The sequence below is a fragment of the Ahaetulla prasina genome, chromosome 1 (genome assembly GCF_028640845.1).
Source record: "Ahaetulla prasina isolate Xishuangbanna chromosome 1, ASM2864084v1, whole genome shotgun sequence".
Lineage (NCBI taxonomy): Eukaryota > Metazoa > Chordata > Lepidosauria > Squamata > Colubridae > Ahaetulla > Ahaetulla prasina.
In genome coordinates this window covers 32,398,550-32,419,971 of record NC_080539.1, presented here as the reverse complement: position 1 = coordinate 32,419,971, position 21,422 = coordinate 32,398,550, and the positions used below count along the sequence as shown (strand labels likewise).

Genomic DNA, 21,422 nt, shown 5'->3' with positions numbered 1-21,422 from the left:
GACTATCTCAACATGTTGGCTAGGATGATAATTGAAAGACTTTGAATCTTTTTATTTTCCTGCATTTCCCCCTCTCTAAATGGATCTCAACTTCTCTACGTCAATTCCTCTCCTCTTCCTTGCCCTATTTATCGTGCAGGGCTGTTTCTATAGCTAGCACTAGACTTTGGAGGCCCTTCTCAACTCCCTTCACTTTTGTGCAGTTGCCATCTGAGAAAAAAGGCAGCCTCTACCCTTTTGGCAACTGGACGCCTTTGTTGATTTCATTTTACCTAATGCAATAAAAGAGAAAAGGAAACAAAGAAGAAAAATGTGCATTTCTGAGATACAAATATCTCCATACAGGATTTCTGAAGTTATATTTTCTGAGCCCCCCTGACAATCTCATTAATCATATAAAAAGCCTTCATTGTTTTCTATTCTCGATAGAATTTTGCTCTTTGTAAGCGATTCAGAAGTTTGCTTAAATTTTCATGCCGCTTCTAACAATATGTAATTTGGACCTAGAAAAGAAGAATTCATGCAATTATGTCACATTTATGAGCAAGTGTTTCTCTCTATCCAAGAAAAGTGAACTTTTCACAGTCATTTTATTTTATTTTTTGGAATATTTAGGAGCCGTGGTGGCACAATGGTTAGAATGCAATATTGCAAGCTAACTCTGCCCACAGACAGGAATTCAATTCTGACTAGTTCAAGATTGACTCAGTCTTCCATCCTTCCAAGATTGGTAAAACGAGGACCCAGATCATTGGGGGAAATATGCTAACTATGTAAACTGTTTAGAGAGCACTGTCTTAAAGAACTATGAAGCCGTATATAAGTCTAAATGCTAAATGCTATTGAAAGCTCTACTCTAAGGTACCATGCAATGTAAGTGTAAGCATCATCTGGGTCAGTTAAATACAACTACCCTGTTTCCCCCCAAATAAGATATCCCCTGATAATAAATCCAATTGGGCTTTGGAGCGCATGGCGTTTATTTCAGGGTTCAAAAAAATATAAGACAGGGTCTTATTTTCAAAGAAACACGGTAGATTTTACTTGCTGCTCCTGGATTCCACCCCAAACAAGCACAACTGCAGAGTATTTGAAGGAGAAGGAGGAGAACACAGCCACAATGGGAAATCAAAACACCTGTTTTTTTGTTGAAACAACCAGGCACAGCTTTGATTGCTTTGTTATGGCCACCATCTTAAATTTGTTTAACTATACTCTGTAGACACCCCTGATGCCAACACATGAGCCCCAAAGTCCCAGACAACCTAGGCAAGACCTATACATATTCTACTAATCAAATCTCTGGCTTCACTCCTGACCTTTGAAATAAATTACAATGATGCTTTTCAGCTATTTCTATCTCAGTGGTTTACAGGAGCTGTGGTGGTGCAGTGCTTAGAATGCAGGTTAATTTTGCTGACTGCCAGCAGTTCGATTCTCACCAGTTCAAGATTGACTCAGCCCTCCATCCTTCCAAGGTTGGTAAAATAAGGACCAAGATTGTGGGTGGCAATATGCTGACTCTGTAAACCAGTGGTAGTCAACCTGGTCCCTACTGCCCACTAGTGGGCGTTCCAGCTTTTATGGTGGCGGTAGGGGTTTTGTCCGATACCAAAGCACTTTCCTTTTTTTAAATTTATTTTTTTAAAAAAATTCATAGCATTATTTAAAAACATTTTCATTAGGTTTTCATAAAATTCCCCGTGACAATTTAAATTTCTGAAAATATACTATTTGTATCACCCACGCATAAGTTTAGTTCACGTTACGTAAGTGACACTAAATGGCACTATAGCGCGACCACAAACAAAAGAGCCTCATCCCAGAATAGCTCACGCATCTCCCCCCACACCACCCAGCTGTAACAGATGAGCAGAGCTGGTAGCCGCGCGCCCCCCAAACCCAATCCACGATGCGCAAGAGGCATGCGCAGACGACGATACACGGCGCTTTCCTGTGGAATCGGTGGGCGGTTAGAAAATTTTTCTACTAACAGAGATACAAAAGTGGGTGGTAGGTATAAAAAGGTTGACTACCCCTGCTGTAAACTGTTTAGAGAGGGCTGTAAAGCACTGTGGAGCAGTATATAGGTCTAACTGCTATTGCTACATATAAGTAAATGTAAAAAGCCCTTTTGAAAATCCAGATTAAATGTGTCACCATCCAATATATTATATAGCAGATTTCAAAAGTTTCCCATCTCTCAAAGCTATTGTCCCTGTAATGGTATTGACTTTGAAACTGTGGCTCATATTTCATTGCATTTTTTTCAGCACAATATTTATCTGGCCTATTTTAAAATCAAGACCAAGAGAATGCATTTTTGAATTTAGTTAAATTTAACTATCAGACAAAAATCCTACAATTACAACGGTGACAGCCAAATTTTTAACCATGGCTATAAAAATAAGTTATTTACTAAGAAAGTAATGAGTTTGAGTTTTTAAATGTTTTACTATATACAATATTTATCAATAAATCATTTTAAAAATCCATTTAATTCATTTGTTAAACTTTTATCTTATACCAATATTTAAAATTGTACCTGCACTTTGTTCTTTGGGTTTTTTGGCCACGCATAAAAATGACTATATACACTTGCAGAATGCTATTTAGAACAGAGTTTGCCCATTATCCCCAGTCCTCCCCATTATTATACGATTGGCTTTTAAACCAAATGTTTAGTATATTTTAAAAGAAGCAAAGAAGAAAAAAGCCAATCAGATTCTTCAATAAATAGACTCTATCAGGAACAAATTTGTAGCCCTTTGTCTCTTTGGGCCAAGAGAACCGTCGGCTCAAATTTTCAATTGCCCGAATGCAGCCGTATCATCGTTCTCTGATCTCTGACTAATGGAGCCTTTTCTTGCAGAGCTAAATTAGATTACACTGTAGCCTAGTGGGGCTATGATTCAGTGTTCAGCCTCAGCAGTATCTCTTCCTAACTCTGCAAGCTGAATTGCTGATGAGATGTGACTGTAGGATGCAAGTGAGGACTTAGATTGGCTTTCAATATGGATGGCTGGGGAATTCTGGGAGTTGAAGTCCGTACATCTTAAATGCACCGAGAAAAATGGCAAGGCAAAGCACTTTAGTTGTCTAGAAGTTCCTTCTACTCTTGTCATTTAATACAAGGGAAGATGTACCTGATACACTACATAGGTCCCCATTTCCCACCCCACCCTGTAGTGGAATTCAAATTTTTTTACTACCAGTTCTGTGGGTGTGGCTTGGTGGGCGTGGTGTAGCTTGGTGGGCGTGATGTGATGGGCACGGCAGGGGAAAGATACTGCAAAATCCCCATTCCCTCCCCACTCCTGGGGAAAGGATATTGCAAAATTTCCATTCTTACTCTACTCTGGGGGAAGGATACGGCAAAATCTCCATTCCCAGCCCACTCTGGGGCCAGCCAGAGGTGGTATTTGCCAGTTCTCCCAACTACTCAAAATTTTCCACTACCAGTTCTTCAGAACCTGTCAGAACCTTTCGAATAGCATCCCTGCCCCCACCCCCCAGAAACCACCAGGATCTCATCTTCAAATGGTGGGGGGGATCCCTCTCTCTTTTTTCCAGGAATAGCCAAGTCTGGCACAGGCTTCTAGGACAGGACTGGCCATTTTGTGCTGGAGAAGCAATTTTACAATGGTCTGCAAAAATTACAATTAGGCCAAAAGAAAGAAAGAAAGAAAGAGAGAGAGAGAGAGAGAGAGAGAAAGAAAGAAAGTGTACTAAAAATTCTAAATTATGAAAAATAAAATTGGTTAGCAGTTTCCTTAAAGTGGAGTGCTGTGGAGGCAGGGAGTAATTTCATACCCCTCCTTCTTTTTCTGTTGGGATTCATTTACAGCTGTACCAATAGAATTATAACATTTAAGTCATTCCACTAATTTAGCAATAGCAATACCACTTGGTCTTATATATTGCTTCACAATGCTTTACAGCCCTCTCTAAGCAGTTTAACGGAGAGAGATAGTATAATATTTACGTATTACTAAACAAAGCAAGTAAATATTAAAACAGCATCACTCCAGAATTCCCAGCCTTCCCTAACCTGCCCCCATCCTGAAACTTCCATAACTGCATGGTGACCACATTAATAGGTTGGATGACAAATATGTTAGGCCAGATTTGTGTGACTTTGTTTTAACCATTTGTTCACTAATAAATAAATACAGAGCTAACCTTGGCAATATAGAAGGGCCTTCTCTGAGGATATTCTTCTATTTCCTACTATAGCTTACAGCTTTGGAACGTCCTACTATTTTGCTAGGTGGATCTTATTTGAGATTAGCCAAGGTCAGCTAGATACTTCTACAGTAAGTATATGTTAAAATTAGCTAACTGCTGTATAGGATATCTGACTAGGGAGACAAAAAGCCTGTAATTTAGGGATTCCCTTGCAGACTCTCTATTGCTCTTCCTCTGATCATGAGCCATGGTCAGATGTTCCATTTCTTATATGTTAGGATCAATCTCAAACTAATTTTCATCATTCTTTAGAAAGTACCCAATTAAGCTGGGACGATCACTCCAAATTTGGATTCCAGTACAGCATCATTCCTCCACCTATGCAGTAAAAATTTGTGTCTTATTATGGTACTCACTAGCTCTTGGAAGTAGAACTGATAATCGAAAACAGGAATGAGTTTTAGCCTTTCCACAATATCCACTCCAACTTTTGAAGGCGTATAAGGTGTGTTTATTCCAGCCACTGCCCTAAAACAACAGCAAGATATTAGGAAGATGGGATGAAAAGCGAGGAGAGGGTTTTGATACAAAAGTGCATATCCCAGAGAGGCAGCCCTCTATGCCTGATGCAACAACAAAAAACAATTAATTAGAATTAATTGTCCTATATTAAACATCAATGATAGTTACAGCATTGAAGAATTATCACTTTATGTAGTGTATCCAAAGAACTATTTGAGACAGGAGTGGTGACAGAAAATATATTAATGTTGTTAGTTGCGAAGTCGTGTCCGGCCCATCACAACCCTATGGACAACTTTCCTCCAGGCCTTCCTGTTTTCTACCATCCTCTGGAGTCCATTTAAGCTCATACCTACTACTTCAGTGATTCCATCCAGCCACCTCCTTCTCTGTTGTCCCGTTCTTCTTTTGCCCTCAATCTTTCCTAGCATTAGGCTCTTCTCCAGTGAGTCCTTTCTTCTCATTAGGTGGCCAAAGTATTTGAGTTTCATCTTCAGGATCTGGCCTTCTAAAGAGCAGTCAAGGTTGATCTCCTCTAGGACTGACCGGTTTGATCACCTTGCAGTCCAAGGGACTCGCTGGAGTCTTCTCCAGCACCATAGTTCAAAGACCTCAATTCTTTGGCGCTCAGCCTTTCTTATGGATTATATAATATAATATGTTATTTTAACTGTTGTTTTAATTTGTATATTGCACTGTTTTAATCTGGCTGTACACCGCCCTGAGTCCTTCGGGAGAAGGGCGGTATAAAAATCTAAATAATAAATAAATAAAATAAATTATGGTCCAACTTTCACAGCCATCCATTGTAACTGGGAAAACTATTGATATAGTGCTTCCCCACTCAGTGGCTTTCAGTTGTTCAGAATGATATTCTGAGAATTACAGTGCTAGGACATCTGGAGCCACCAGGCTGGGAAAGGCAGGGGTTAGTGCATTAAAACTTCCATACAATCACATTCCTGACAAAGTACCACAGCAAGGCAATATATTAACTGAACATAGCAGGGAGTGTGATGGAGACAAACAGAAGTAAAAGACCATGCAAATATCTCTACAAGTTCTAAAGGCAGAGAGAGAGAGAGACAGAGAGAGAGACAGAGAGAGAGAGAATGTGGACAGTGATTAAAATAACTGGACTAGGCTTAGAAGGAAGTCACAGGTTCAAGTCCAGTTTCTTGTTGTGGGATGGGAGAGATTGAGGAAAGGAATGTTGGATACTCCACTTTGAACTCTTGGAAGAAAGCTGGGATATAAATCTAACATATAAATCAATCTTAGATGACTATAAATTCCTTGAGTAAAAGTGGAATACAAATATACTAAAACATGGATTAGACAAAAAGAAATAGGTACCAGGACCCAGAAATGCTGAGAAAGTTTAAACAAGTTTTTAAAAAGGCATACAAGTACTATATTAAGAAAAAAGGTAAAAAATAGTCATTAGCCTGCTCTAGTACCAAAATGGCTTGTAAATATTAATAAATATCTTTAAAAAAGTCTAACCAGCTAGGGGAGGGAGGCAGGGAGGGAGGGAGAGACAGAGGAAGGGAGAGACAGAGGGAGGGAGGGAGGAAGGCAAATTCCAGTTAGATATGGTTATTGTCTATCCACCGGCTAAATGCTAAATCTAGGAGAAAATTAAATTGAAGAACTTGACATCTTAGGGCTGATGGCTGCTCTAGACCCTTGGGGAAAGCATCAGACTGAGAAGGCTGGCCTCTGATATGTTATTTATTTTTAAGGAGAAAAAGGTGTAAGCAATACTGGATAGACATCAACAATGAAATGGAATTTAAAAAAAATACAATGACTGAGAGACAAGCCAAGATGACGAGAAATGTATTATTTAGGCAGATAAATAATGACAAAATAAAAATGGTTCGCAAAGTAATGGACAAAGGAGAAGGAAGGTAAAATCTGACAAGTCATTAACAGGACAAGTCATTAACTTATGACATTTTCATGGATTCTTCTAATTAAATTTAGAAACAAATAAAAATGGAATTTGATGAGAAAAAGGGTAAAAGGTAGCAATTAAAGATAATCTACCCACATATTTAATTTTGTTAAGGTTAAGTATCCAGTATATACTGTAAGACATAGCACTGAATTATGTACTTCTGCTTCCAACTCCAGGTGATGAGCACTATTTGGTGTTTGATCCATCACTATCATATATATTGCATGCAAATGTCAGAGAAATTAACTTACTTGACTCGCTCTGGGTAAAAGAGAGCCATATTCCACACTGTGACACCACCCCAATCATGACCAATGAATGTCGCCTGAACAATGCTCTAGAAAGAAAAAAATAGGATAAATTCAATGTTCATGTTTTCCCATAAGCATAGTTTCCTTCCTTCCTTCCTTCCTTCCTTCCTTCCTTCCTTCCTTCCTTCCTTCCTTCCTTCCTTCCTTCCTTCCTTCCTTCCTTCCTTCCTTCCTTCCTTCCTTTTTTCTGTCTTTCTTTCTTTCCTTCATTCCTTCTTTCTTTCCTCCATCCTCCATCCTCCATCCCCTATTCTTTTTTCTTTTTATATCTATGAAAAGAATTTATATTGTATATGTATGTATATGTATATTGCAAACAGCTGCAGCCCATTTATTTATTTATTTATTTGAAAGGTGCCCACCACCCCTCCCCCAAATGATAAAGTTAAGCAATATGATATTCAAATTCCTTAATAATAAACATTTTTTAAAAAAATTCATTTTCATATTTTTAAACAGGATTTCTTGACTGGCCAGATACAAGATAACAGCCTGTTTATCAGAGGGCCTACAATAGGACCTCAACATTTCACATACAGACACAGGTTTGAGCACTCAGAAAATTTACTGTGCCCAGGATTGCAAACTTCAAATACCAGCAGCTGCTGGTTTGTTTAATGGCGATTAATACCTTATAACTTACAATTTTCAAGATCCTGTTTTCGTTTGTACGAGGATGACTTTCTTCTCTTGCCTCTTTCCTTTTTACCAATGTTTTATTATGATCTTTCCTTCCCAGAGGCTGGAACTTAGAGGAACTTTTGACGATATCACAGCAATTTAACGAATGATTTCAGCCAGACAAAAAGTGTGATACCCCTCACATAATTAACATTACTTTTCCACTTCAGTGGAAAAGGAAGGACAAAGCACAAAGCTCCAGCTATTAAGCTACTATTTCACTTCAAGAAAAAAAAGATGCATTTTTAGATTGAGGTTACTAAATAGGATGCCTTCACACATTGGTTCAGTCACTTAACTTAATGGAAACAGCCTGCCAAATTACTTTGAAAAAAGAAGAAATGGGAGGGGGGGAAATCTAATTTGGAGCATCAACCCCTCACTTCACTTGAAAGACAATTTTTGCTTTTAAGCACCATCTGTTTGTACAAGATACAGCCTCATGCTCAGCTATTCTTCCTCCGATTTCTTTCCCTGCTTATTGCAAAAGGAGATGCATCAAAAGTTCCACAAAGTTCATCATTTGCTCAATAAAGAGTTTTCTTTAGGGAACTAGGAAGAGCTGAAAGTTAAACTCAGCAGCTGCTCAGGATAGGGAGGAAAAACCATCCTGTGGAGGAAGCTCATTTCAACCACATCCTAGAAACAACAGACTGATAGCTTCCTGGCAAATCCATGGTTTTCTAAACCCAAGTCTTCTCCAATCCTCTCCATCCTTATGCATTCTTCCTGCCCACTTGGATATCCAAGAATACAGCATGCCTGTATCCTGTAGAAGCCATGACATGTCAAAATAATTGTCCATCTTCTAGCCCTGGCTCTCAGGGACTGTGACGACCCGGGGGTGGCACGAAGGCCAGAGAACCAGTATTAATCCCTTTATTGGTACCAACTCTGCCCCCAATGTCCCTTTTACAGCCTGGACCTGAAGATAATCCAATCCCAATGCTGTAAACAGAATAACTGCAATCAATCACTCCAGCAGGGCAAGATAAGGAGTTCCAGACGGGAAGAATAATCCCAGCAAGACAAGCTGGGCACACAGTAGTAATTCACACAGTCAGATGGGAATGCCAGGAATGCAGGCCACAACTCTCAGCACCAGATTAATTCAGCGTTTGTTCCCGATAAATGCCCCTCCCAACCGCCTCTCCTTTAAACTCCATCCCCAGGTGTGCCTTGCGAAGGGGATCGAGGCCCTTTCCTTCCTCATAAGCCACGCAACCCACGCTGCTCTCTTCTGCGTTCTTCCCTGCGTGCCCTAGGATGAGTAGGGGGTGGGCCTTGATCTTCATCAGAATGCCCTCTCCCTTGTTCTACCTCTCCCCTGCTCTGCCCAGCCTGACTTTGCCCTTCCCCAGTCTCCTCCACAGCCAACAGAGGTGCTCTCTGTCAACTGTTCGTCTTCCATCTCCAAGTCAGACTCCAACTGGGGCATGACAGGAACCTAGGATGGAGGGAGACCATTCAAATCAATGTACTGCTAGATCGTAATAGCTTGAGATACCAACAACTGAATTTGAGGATTTACAAAACATGTGATAGGCCATGGTATCTCCCTCTCTAGTTGAGAGCAGTCAGGAACGTTTTATCTCTTCCAGTGATATATATAAAATCACTGCTATCAGAAAACACCCCACCCCTCTTTGCTTTTAACAATGCAAAGAGAAACATTAGCAGAGTTGCAGGTGAGAAATTGGGTTGGCTTTTTCAGCAACTTATAATTTGGCAGAGAAGCAAAAAGAGTAGAAAGTTCAAAAGGTAGCAAAGTATTTCAGCATACTGCAGTATTGGAAGGCTTGAAGTACAGTTTTATAAAAGAACCCCCACTTTTATTCTTTTAACTGTGAGGTAGAACAGATGTCCAATGCAATCTACAGTGGAACTTGCTCATACAGCACAAAACTTACCAAGGTGTCAATCTTACACCTTCCATCAGAGCTGTGAATGTTCTTTTTTTCCTCCTTCTGAGCTCATGAAAAACTATGCCCTAAACTAAGCTGAACCGTGCTATGGTTAATCAATATCTATGCCCTAATAAAGTTGGTTAATCCTGAAGGCACTACCAAATACCATTACCTCCTCTTCCTTCTCCTCCACCTCATCCTCCTCACTGCACTGCTTTGTGCTTTGTACAAATTGCATACCAACAAATGAGATGATGGAAGTTTCTGTAGCAGCAATAAAAAAGGCAGCATACCAACTGGAGGAGGTGGATGACAAGCAAAGCAGTTGGAAAATACACAAGATCCACTAGATCAGGGGTGTCAAACTGGATTTCTTCGAGAGCCAGATCAGCATTGTACTTCTCTTCCGCAGGCCGGGTCGTGGGGAGATGGGATGGATGCCTCCTGCAGCACCGTCAGCCAAAATGGGGCGTGTGGGCCCTCTATGCCCCATTTTGGCTGGCCGGGTGCTGCAGGAAGCCGTTTTCAGGTTGGACGGCCTGCTGCAGCACTTTGCCAGCCAAAACAGAGCGCAGGGGGCATGCACCCCCGCACCCTGTTTTGGTGTGCTAGAGGCACCATATGCTAGTCCTTTGCTATATCCAGGCCAGCCCGGTGGGCCAGACTTAAGCACCCCATAGGCCGGATCCAGCCCGCGGGCCTCAAATTTGACACCCTTGCACTAGATCCACTATGACAAGCAGTAAGAACTATTTTAGTAAAAAATATCTTCAAGTCCTTCAAACATTCTTCACCTTCTAATCTACAACATAGTTTAGTATCATGATGCCTAGATTAACAGCACATTTTTCTCATGTTGGAATGAGTGTATTCTTTTTAGATGCATTTGAGTAATAAATAAATAAAATAAAAAAATAAAAAAGGGCCTCTGGTGGCTCAGACTGTTAAGACAGTCTGTTTTAAAACACAGCTGCTTGCAATTACTGCAGGTTCAAGTCCCACCAGGCCCAAGGTTGACTCAGCCTTCCATCCTTTATAAGGTAGGTAAAATGAGGACCCAGATTGTTGGGGGCAATAAGTTGACTTTGTATATAATATACAAATGGATGAAGACTATTGCTTAACACATTGTAAGCCGCCCTGAATCTTCGGAGAAGGGCGGGATATAAATGCAAAAATAAAAATTAAAAAAAATGCAGCAATAAGAAAGCACACGTGAAAGACAAATATAAGTGAGTAAAAAAGAAAATTGAACAAAGCCATCCATTTCCCTCCTCCCTTCCACTCCCAAGTTAGACCTATTACTGTTTGGAAATTGATGTAGTACTTATGGAATTGATGTCATTTTTATTTCACTTGAAAAACATAATTTAACACTCCAAACTGAACATTTATTTTAAAAAATGGTTTTAAACAATTTATTCCTCCAGTCCAGTTTGTTGAGCATTGTCCATTTGTTTATACTCATATACAGCTGGACCCCTGTATTTTGTCAGAAGGGGAAAAAATTAAAAGGCAATTCCCAATTAATAGGGAATTTAATGTATGATATCTGGATCTTTTCTAAAAACTCGTAAGTGCTCTTCAGTCTTTTTTGATAGGATGAGTGAAAGTTGGGGGAAGAAAAGCTCCTGGTGAAAAACTTTAACTCACTATGAAGCAAAAATAAAAAAAGATATAAAACGAGAGTAATTTCCACATTATCGGTAATTTGGAAAAAGAGCTGAAAAGTACAACAGCCCTGTTATATAGTGTTCTTATTTAAACGGAAGTGTTGTGACCCCGACTCGAGCAGGTAGCAACAAACGCAGTCCTTAGTAAAAATACACTTTATTCAAACAGCTGGGAATTAATTCATTCCCAGCGCCGGGTAACTCAAAACGAAACAAAGGCTTCACAAACAAACAGTCTTTGGTTATCTCAAACCTGGTTCAATCTGGATAACTGCCAAGGTCTTTTCTGATAAACGTCCAGAGCAGAGAGCAGAGAACAGAGCAAAGAGCACAGCTGCAACGTTGCTTTCTGGCAAACTGAGACACCGGTGCTGGTCTCTTTTTAAACCTTAGGGGAGGGGCCAATTATCTCTTGGCCCTACTCCCAAGGTGACCTCTCTGCTTGAGCTGCTCCTGTCTTCTGGCAGCTCACCTCATGCGGGCATTAGGAACAGGATTATCGCAGTCCGATTCTGTCAACAGCTCCCTAGGCTGCTGATGGATCACAACAGGAAGGTGCAGCCTAATCTAAAATAACATACCCCAGCCAGATTACAAATAGTCCTTACAACCACAATTTGGATCGAATTTCGGTTTCTAAGCAATGGAGTCACTAAGGGAATAATCACATGACTGGACCCAATTTTTCAACCATGCTTGCTAAGTGAATAATGTGATCATTAGGTGAATCACATAGTTGCTAAGCAAATCTGGCTTTCCTAATTTGCTTGTTAGAAGCTGGTTGAGAAGGTCTCAAATTGTGAGGTTATGACGCCAAGATGCTACAACCAATACAAATGCAAGCTAGCTGGCAAGTCCCCAGATTGTGACCATGTGACTGCAAGGGTGGTGTGACAGCTGTAACTTTTTTTTTTTTAATAAAAAAGTTTTATTTTTACAATCATATCAAATAATTCATCCAATGTACAGTTATATACAATTAGTCGGGCCTGCCCAGTCACCACCCCCCTTTTTAACACTCTTCCCTCTTCTACCTTCTTTTACTTTCCAAACCTTCCTCTCCTTCTCTTATCTACCTCCTCTCCTCCCTCCACCCTACACTCCTTCTCCCTCTTCTACCCCTCTTCCTTCCTCTTCTCCTCTTTCCTACCTCCTACTCTCTCTTTATGACAGCTGTAACTTTGAGGACGGTTCGTAAGTCACTTTTTCCAAGCCTTCGTAACTTTAAACTGTCTTTAAATGAATAGATACAAATCGAGGACTACCTGTACCACATTTTAATATAGCGTTATCATAGAGACAGAAGAACAGGCAGCCTAAATTGGGAACAGTTTCATTACATGCAAAAGCTGTAAGATTTGGCATTTCTTACACTGTAAGATATAAAACCACCAGTTAGAGAGCATGACAGATTTACAACATTGATGCCTTCTTTAGAGATAATGAGTCAAGATATGGTGTTGTTAGCTTTCTAGAGATAGACGTACATTTCGCATGCAATCTGGGAGCTTCCACACTCTCCTTGACACTTAAAGGGGATAGATATGTACTCAAAGACCAAAGAGTTTGGTGTCTACTGTGAGGTTCTTGGTGCTCTCTGATGCTGTGGACACTTCATTACTTGATTAGTGAAGCTCAGTTGCTGATGATCACATCAAAATGTAACAACTTGGAAGTGATCCACCACTACCTCCTAATAAGATGCCTTTTATTTATTTATTTGTTTGTTTTCCAGTCTAGCCTGGAGCTCTGGGATTTTTTGTGATTTCTGACTAGGGGTGGTATTCACTTACCTTTGCTACCGGTTCGCAAATGCGACCGTGCACGCCTCCTCCACACATGCGCAGAGCCTTCTGTGCATGTGCAGAGGGTAAAAAACAGGATGTCTGGGTGGGTGGGTGGAGCCTCCCGCCACTGGCGCTACTAGATCATATGATCCTGATAGAGCCAGCTGAATTTCACCACTGTTTCTGAGCCATATACCAAGTAGGACTGACATATTTCCTTCTGAAATCTGGTAAAGACAATTGGTTACTTCTATCACTTAATTTGGTTCGTTACATTTTTAATCCACCTATTCATGAATGTTATCTGGACTGGGTTTCTAAATTAGAAAAGTAGGAACACAATTTAAAATCCAGACAAAACAGAATGTAAGCAATAGCTGGCTATACTATTTTCTGCACATATATTTAAAGCTTAGAGCAGCCCTTAAAACATCACACACTTTTAATTAAAAATAGCAAATGCATTTGCAAGTTTATTGAGAACTCTTCAGAAAGGATGGAGGATTGGCTAAGTTATCTTTAGGAGTAGAACAAAGAAGCTACATTAATTAGTGTGACACAAAGAACTTTTCCTTTTCTAGGAAAGTTTCCCAAATCAAATATTGTCCAACAAAGCAAGAAAGACAGTTACTGATCACTCTTTAATAGAATCTGTAGACTTCACAGGCTCTTTTCTTGAGCTCAAAAGCCTTGCTCTGAAAAGTATATTGTTTAAAGCTTGCTCTTCCCAGGGACACAAGAGAGATGTGGAGGGGTGACAAACAAGGGGAGGGGGGAAATAAGGAAAGAGAGGAAGACAGCCAAAGATCTAGAGAAGACTAACTGGAGGAATGACCTCCCCCCTCAACTTAATACTAGTGTAGATTTTCTCAAGATTTTCATTATAACATCATTTGGCAAGAAACTCAGAAAAACATACAATTAGTTTTTAAACTTCCATTATATCATCACATTCTCCCCGTAAAACACTTATTTTTAATGATAGTGGTGACTAAGGATGTGTAAAATCCATCCATCTGGAAGTGGTCCTTGCCAGAGAACACCAGAACATTCTGTTTTCCTTTGGGACATGCAGATAATGTAACATAATAACAGAGTTGGAAGGGACCTTGGAGGTCTTCTAGTCCAACCCCCTGCCCAGGCAGGAAACTCTATACCATTTCAGACAAATGGTTATCCAACATTTTCTTAAAAATTTCCAGTGTTGGAGCATTCACAACTTCTGCAGGCAAGTTGTTCCACTGATTGATTGTTCTAACTGTCAAGAAATTTCTCCTTAGTTCTAAGTTGCTTCTCTCCTTGATTAGTTTCCACCCATTGCTTCTTGTTCTATCCTCAGGTGCTTCGGAGAATAGTTTGACTCCCACTTCTTTGTGGCAACCCCTGAGATATTGGAACACTGCTATCATGTCTCCCCTAGTCCTTCTTTTCATTAAACTAGACATACCGAATTCCTGCAACCATTCTTCATATGTTTTAGCCTCCAGTCCCCTAATCATCTTTGTTGCTCTTCTCTGTACTCTTTCTAGAGTCTCCACATCTTTTTTACATTGTGGCGACCAAAACTGAATGCAATATTCCAAGTGTGGCCTTACCAAGGCATTATAAATTGGTATTAACACTTCACGTGATCTTGAGACTATCCCTCTGTTTATGCAGCCCAGAACTGTGTTGGCTTTTTTGGCAGCTGCTGCACACTGCTGGCTCATATCTAAATGGTTGTCCATTAGTACTCCAAGATCCCTCTCACAGTTACTACTATTGAGCAAGATCATGAGTGGGGGTGTTATTTGGGGGGATTTCAGAAGTAAATCAAATAAGAAATGTCTTGAAGTGTCCTGGAAATAATCTTCTAGATAAAAAAAAGGTTTATTTGGGCCCAGAACATCTGTGGATTATCTCATACCCTTTTTGTTTAGGAGAATTTGCTTCAAGAAACCACTGAATCCCACAACCCAGAATGAGGTTCAAAGGGAAATAGGAAACATTCTGGAAATCTCGCGAATAATCTATTTCCAAATTAACTAATTTTAACTCTGGGAGTTGAAGTCCACAAGTCTTAAAGGGACCAAGGTTGGAGACCCCTGGTTTAAACATACGTAATAGTATCCCAGAAATACCCAATAAGCCTCACAACTTAACAGAGATTTGAATCTGGCCATTCTGATCCAAAGTATTGTATTATCTACCCCCCCCCCCATCTCATGTTCATACTCATCAATATTTTGACTGGTGTGAAGACATTAGACTTCTGCAAAGACCTACTCAATAGTGATTAGAACACCACAATAACTGTAAACTCATCTTCTCCATATTTTGGGTTCTCTTTCTTCATCTTGACCTTGAACTTTATAGACAAACACAGAAAGGAATTTAAGTCTGATAGATCATTAGCTCTGCATCATGTTGCTTTGGGCCTCTAGCTAAGCTGCAATATTCTATTATTGTGCCCAATATCCTGACACCTACCCCACAAGCTCACAAGTTTGTCTATAATGATCTGACACTAAAGAATATGCATTGCACATTATTGATTGGACAAACAAAGCTCGTCAGAACTGGGGTCATAGGTTGGGAACAAAAGCTACTTGGAACTTTTTTTTCCCATGGGTGCAGGGTCAGAAATTCAAATCAACACAAAGGTCAATGATGGCTGTAATTGGACTGCTGAGGACTGTGGTTGCATATATTGAGGTCAATCTCCTCTGCCTCAAGAATACACCCAGCTATTCTGAAAGCATTATCAGATGCTGTGTAAGGATCTGCTTCAACTCCTCTCCCAAGAAAGCAAAACTCTTGAAACCAGTCACATTTCAAAAGGAACTTTTACTGAGAGATAGTGATTGCAGAAAAGTCAGGTGGAGTCTAAAATCCAGGCACGAAGCGTATAGCTAATTGTTCCCTTCAACCCCCACCCCAATACCCCGTTGTCCACCAGTAGCCAACAATCTGCTGCAATGGTGTTTTGACTTTGCCAAGGCAGCATGGTGGGAGGATGCCATCTTCAAGGCACTGCGGCCTTGAACACCCAGCACGAACCTGTAATATGATTTGTAACATCAGAGCCAGTTTGGTCTAGTGGGTAAGTTGCTGGCCTAGAAACCAGGAGTGTGTGAATTCTAGTCCTACCTTAGACATGAAAAGGCTGGGCGACTTTGGGTCAGCCACTTTCTCTCAGCCCAATCCATCTCACAGGGTTATTGTTGTGGAGAAAAATAGGAGGTATATTTGTCACCTTGAGTTTTATATAAAGACGGGCAGAATAAAAGGATAAATATAATGAATCTTGCCCTTCTTCCATGCAGCGAAGTTGGCAGACTATTCACCAAGAAGCATAAGTGGGTATAGAATGTGGCAAGTATACCAGAGGATTAAAGAAGGAAAAGGGGCATTGGAAGAATATTTGAAGGACAATGAAGAAGATGAACTAAAGCTAGTACAGCATGAAGGCTTACTGACTGCTGGAGAGACCAAACTGGCCTACAAGAAGGACCAAATGAAGAATAAAAGAAGAGATGTGGCAAGGCAAAATATTTCATGGTCGATACACACACACACACCCCTAGTCTGCAAAGCAGATAACAATAAAACCTGGCAATGGCTAAGAGCAAGAAAGTTGAAGAAAGAGACAGAGGGGCTAATTCTGGCTGCAGAAGACCAAAGCCTAAGAACAAACGCGTACAAAGCCAGAAATGAAACTACAGCAACAAACAGCAAATGCTGCCTCTGCAAAGAAGATGAAGACACAGTGGATTATCTAGCTGCTACCAAGAAAATTGCACAGACTGATTATGAACAATGGCATGACAAAGTAGCAACAATGGTGCATTGGAATATCTGCAAGAAATACCACTTGCCTGCAAGCAAGAACTGCTGCGACAGAATATTCAAAGTATTGGAAAATAAAGACATTAAAGTGCTCTGGGACATCAGAATTCAAATAGACAATTACCTGACATCCAATTGTTGATAAAAAAGACAAAAAAGTCTGAATAGTGGAGATAGCAGTACCTGGAGATAGTAGGATAGAAGAGAAAGAACTGGAGAAAATCACAAACAATAAAGATGTCGTGTCCCACTCCTCCGCTGACGGCCGGGTCAGGGAAATCCGAATCAGGCTTTCCTCTGCAGCTCTGCGCAAAGTCCTAGCAAAGTCCTCAGAGAAGGCAGGAGACCAGTAAGTGACTTCAGCAAGATAAGTTCGACTTTGCCTGACTCAGAGACTGCCAGAAAGCAGGTCCTTTATATAGGCCATGGGGTGTGGCTCCATGACTCAGCACTCATTAAGGCCTGCCCCTCCCTTCCCTCTGTTGCCTCCGCCTATCCAATCTTCTGATGCGAGGATTACTCCAATCAGCTGTTGGGAATAAACCCTCCTCAGGCTCACATGCTGTGGAGGAGGGACTGTTTGCCTGGGCATGGAGTCAGGGCTGGGGCCGGGAGATTCTCCTTCTTCTGCAGTTTGTGTGGGCATGGAGCCAGGACTTGGGCCGGGAGGCATACATTCCTCAGTGTTCGGGAGCAGGTAAGAAGGCCCTGGCTGCTCTGAGGGCGGGCAAGACACAACAAAAGATCTGTAAAGAGAAGTAGAACCACTGTGGCAAAAGAAAGCAAAGATAGCCTTTAATAGTGATAGGTGCCTTCGGTACAATTCCAAACCCTCTCCACCAATACTTGAATACCATCGGCATTGACAAAGTCACCACCAGTCAATTACAGAAGGCACTTTACTTGGAACAGCTTACATCCTACAACAATACTTTTAACATTATTAAACAACAGCATCTGCCTGTTCCAGATTCTTGGGAAGGACTCAATAGGTGGACAAAAGTGCCAAATACAGTGTAACCACATCGCTGTCCGTGCAATCAACCCTAATTTAACTTAAAGCGTAAAGCCAGCCACATTTCTGCCAACTAGTAGGACTGTAACAGGAACAGCAGAGGTGCCCTCTGCTTTTATAAAGACACACTACCATTAACTAGGCCACATATTAGAACAGTTTTACAGCATGAAACGAAACATCTGAAGCATGGCAAGATGTTCATTTACTTTTGGCAATTTTATTACACTATTTCTTTTTCTATCACCACTGCTGTATCTAATACCATTCCAGTGTTCTTGCTTCACTAATTGCTGAACTTTCACTACCCTGAGCAAATTATTTTTATAGTGATTAGGCCAGCAAGATCTCATTCTTAGGAAACCACAAATAGTTGCTAACCTCAGCAAGAAGGCAATAGACAGAAGACAAGGACTATTTGCTGTAAAAGAATAGAGACCACGGCAAGTTTTTGCGTCAATTCAAGTTGGTTAGGGAAAGAGAATGAGCAACACAGATACATGAAACATGAGAAGCTCATAGGAATAGGGAAGCTGGGTGGATTTTAAAGTTTTTGTGATTCCTAAAACAGCTTTTTCCAAAATGCTGCCATTCTGATGTACTAAGGACTAATATTTCTACAGGAAAACACACACTGGGAAAGTCTGTTCCTAATCTCATTTGAATTCCAAGGGAATGAACCTGAGGAGTGAAGAGATGAGCAATAAGAAGGGGGTTGGAGGCTAAAACATATGAAGAACGGTTACAGAACTGAGTGTCAGCCTCCACTCCAAACTTCGTATCTCTTTGTACTCCTTATATTCAGTTGTTAGATAGAATGGGATTGTATTTCTAATGTAAATAGCTATTGGATTCAAGTTAAGAAGAGAGGGGCCTTTAAGAGTGTCGGTCTGACATAATTAAGGTGGGAGGGGAGATTAATGTTTTGAATTCAACAGGAATGTTTGAGCCCGAACGCTAACGGACATTGCATTCCTGATTTGATTGACAACCAGAGACCTGCGGAAGAAGATTACCACGGGACCCCGGGAAGGAGCTGGCATTGGACCAGACCTGATGACCTTTTGGGAAAGAGGAGGGAGGAATAGGGTGATACAGATTGTCAGCCATATTCTGTCTCAGATTCAACTTAAACCATGCTGCTATCCAGATGTAATTAGTAAAAGTACTTTTCTTTATTTGCAAATGAAGTCAAAGTGTATTCTTTCCTAGTTATAATCAGAGGCAGCCTGACACTGGGTATGTCTAGTCTAATGAAAAAAAGGATAGGGGGAGACAGTGTTCCAATATCTAAGGGGTTGCCATAAAGAAAAGGGAGTCAACTTATTCTCCAAAGCACCTGAAGGCAGGACAAGAAGCAATGGATGGAAACTAACCAAGGAAAGAAGCAACCTTGAACTAAGGAGAACATTCCTAATGGTGAGAGCAATCAACCAATGGAATAGCGTGCCTTCAGAAGTTGTGGGTGCTCCATCACTGGAGGCTTTCAAAAACCAAAACCTGGACAACCATTTGTCTGAAATGGTAATGGTCTCCTATTCAAGCAGGGGTTGGACTAAAAGACCTCCAAGGTCCCTTCCAACTTTATTATGGTATGTTTTATGTTTTATTAAAGTAATCGTGAGGGCCCACTAGCCAAATTTAAAAAAATGCGGATGATATTTCCAAAAAGAAGTATTAACACAATTTTGCCATCCCCACTCCTGGTATGTATGGTAAGAGTATGAGAACTGTTGTCTTTATCTTAATCTACTCACAGATAACTACCGTGTTTTCCCGAAAATAAGACCCTGTCTTATATTTTTTGAACCCCGAAATAAGCGCCTGGCCTTATTTTGGGGGGAATCTTATTATTTTGGGGCACATGGAGCAAGACGGGGCTCCTCTTGCCATCTTTCTTGATTTCCAGCTCTTTCTCCCTAACCAGAGGAAATGACGGGGACTGGCTGCGCAGGCGTTTAAGTATTTTCAGGGAGGACTTATTTTTGGGGGGGGGGCTTATTTTAGCACATGCGCTCAAAAGCTCGATTGGGCTTATTATCTGGGGAAGTCTTATTTTGGGGAAACAGGGTATTGACCCTTCTACTTGTCATCTTTTCAATGTGTTCACAGTTAAGACGATGTTTTTAATTCTCACTGGCACAGTCCTAGATAAAATATGGATTTGGTCCCTTCTTGTATTTCAAACAGGCAGAGAATCACAGAGAATTCAGCATATTCATTTCCATTTTCCTAGCAGTGTTTTCCTTTCTGTCTTTCAAAGCTGAAAGACAGCAAATTGCATCATGGTTTAATTCTCTCACAAATTGGAGGTGCCAGAGAAAAGAGTACAGCAAGAAAATGCAAAATAGACCAGGGATCTCCAACCTTGGCAACTTTAAGACTTGTGGACTTCAACTCCCAGAGTTGAATTCTGGGAATTGAAGTCCACAAGTCTTACGGTTGCCAAGGTCGGAGACCCCTGAAATAGATAACTGCTTTTCAATTTAAAAGGAAAGTTCTTGATTTGCAGTCTATTATTTGAGTGTACTGCCCTGAGTCCAGATCAAGCATTCCATATTCTAAAGTTCTGTCCTGACTTTAGGACAAAACAGCTTTTCATTTCATGATGTCTCTCTGTGTTCTAATGTTCCTTAATGGTCTTATCATGATTTTTTCTTAATTTCTTCAACTACTGAAACTTTGAAAAAATATTAACTAATAAGTTCCAATTCTGATACCATTGACTAGATCAGGGGTAGTCAACCTTTTTATACCTACCGCCCACTTTTGTATCTCTGTTAGTAGTAAAATTTTCTAACCGCCCACCAGTTCCACAGTAATGGTGATTTATAAAGTGTATCGTCGTCTGCACATGCCTCTCATGCATAGTGGATTGGGTTTTGGGGGGGGGCGCAGGCTACCAGTTCTGCTTGTCTGTTACAGCTGGGTGGTGTGGAGGGAGATGCGCGAGCTATTCTGGGATGAGGCTCTTTTGTTTGCGGTCGCACTATTGCGCCATTTAGTTTCACTTACGTAACGTGAATGAAACTTATGTGCGGGCAATACAAATAGTATATTTTCAGAAATTTAAATTGTCACAGGGAATTTTATGAAAACCTAATGAAAATGTTTTTAAATAATGCTATGAAATTTTTTTTAAAAGTCAATTAAATTAAAAAAAGGAAAGTGCTTCAGTATCGGACAAAACCCCTACCGCCCACCATGAAAGCTGGAACGCCCACTAGTGGGTGGTAGGGACCAGGTTGACTACCACTGGACTAGATTACCCATAGGCTTCAGTGAAGTGGATCCAGCTATTCTGCCTCTGAACCAGAAGTTCCCATATAGAAATATGCCTAACACTAATATCTAATGTTTTCAAATAGATTGCTTCTGTGTACTTGTTCCCATTTATTTATTTTATTTTATTTTATTTTATTTTATTTTATTTTATTTTATTTTATTTTATTTTATTTTATTTTATTTTATTTTATTTATTTTATTTGATTTTTATACCGCCCTTCTCCCGAAGGACTCAGGGCGGTGTACAGCCAAATGATAAAAC

The 21,422-nt window shown here is 40.5% G+C and overlaps 1 protein-coding gene across 1 annotated transcript in view; it reads right to left on the bottom strand.

Annotated features, from left to right (window-relative positions):
• The window catches only part of EPHX2 (epoxide hydrolase 2), an 82,472-nt gene that overhangs the window by 22,763 nt on the left and 38,287 nt on the right, over nucleotides 1-21,422 (bottom strand). Inside the window, exons 11-12 of the mRNA XM_058164764.1 lie at nucleotides 6,925-7,010; nucleotides 4,605-4,716 (exon numbers count right to left, since the gene is read on the bottom strand). Coding sequence (XP_058020747.1) covers nucleotides 4,605-4,716; nucleotides 6,925-7,010 — 198 coding nt within the window. The remainder of the gene's footprint in view (nucleotides 1-4,604; nucleotides 4,717-6,924; nucleotides 7,011-21,422) is intronic.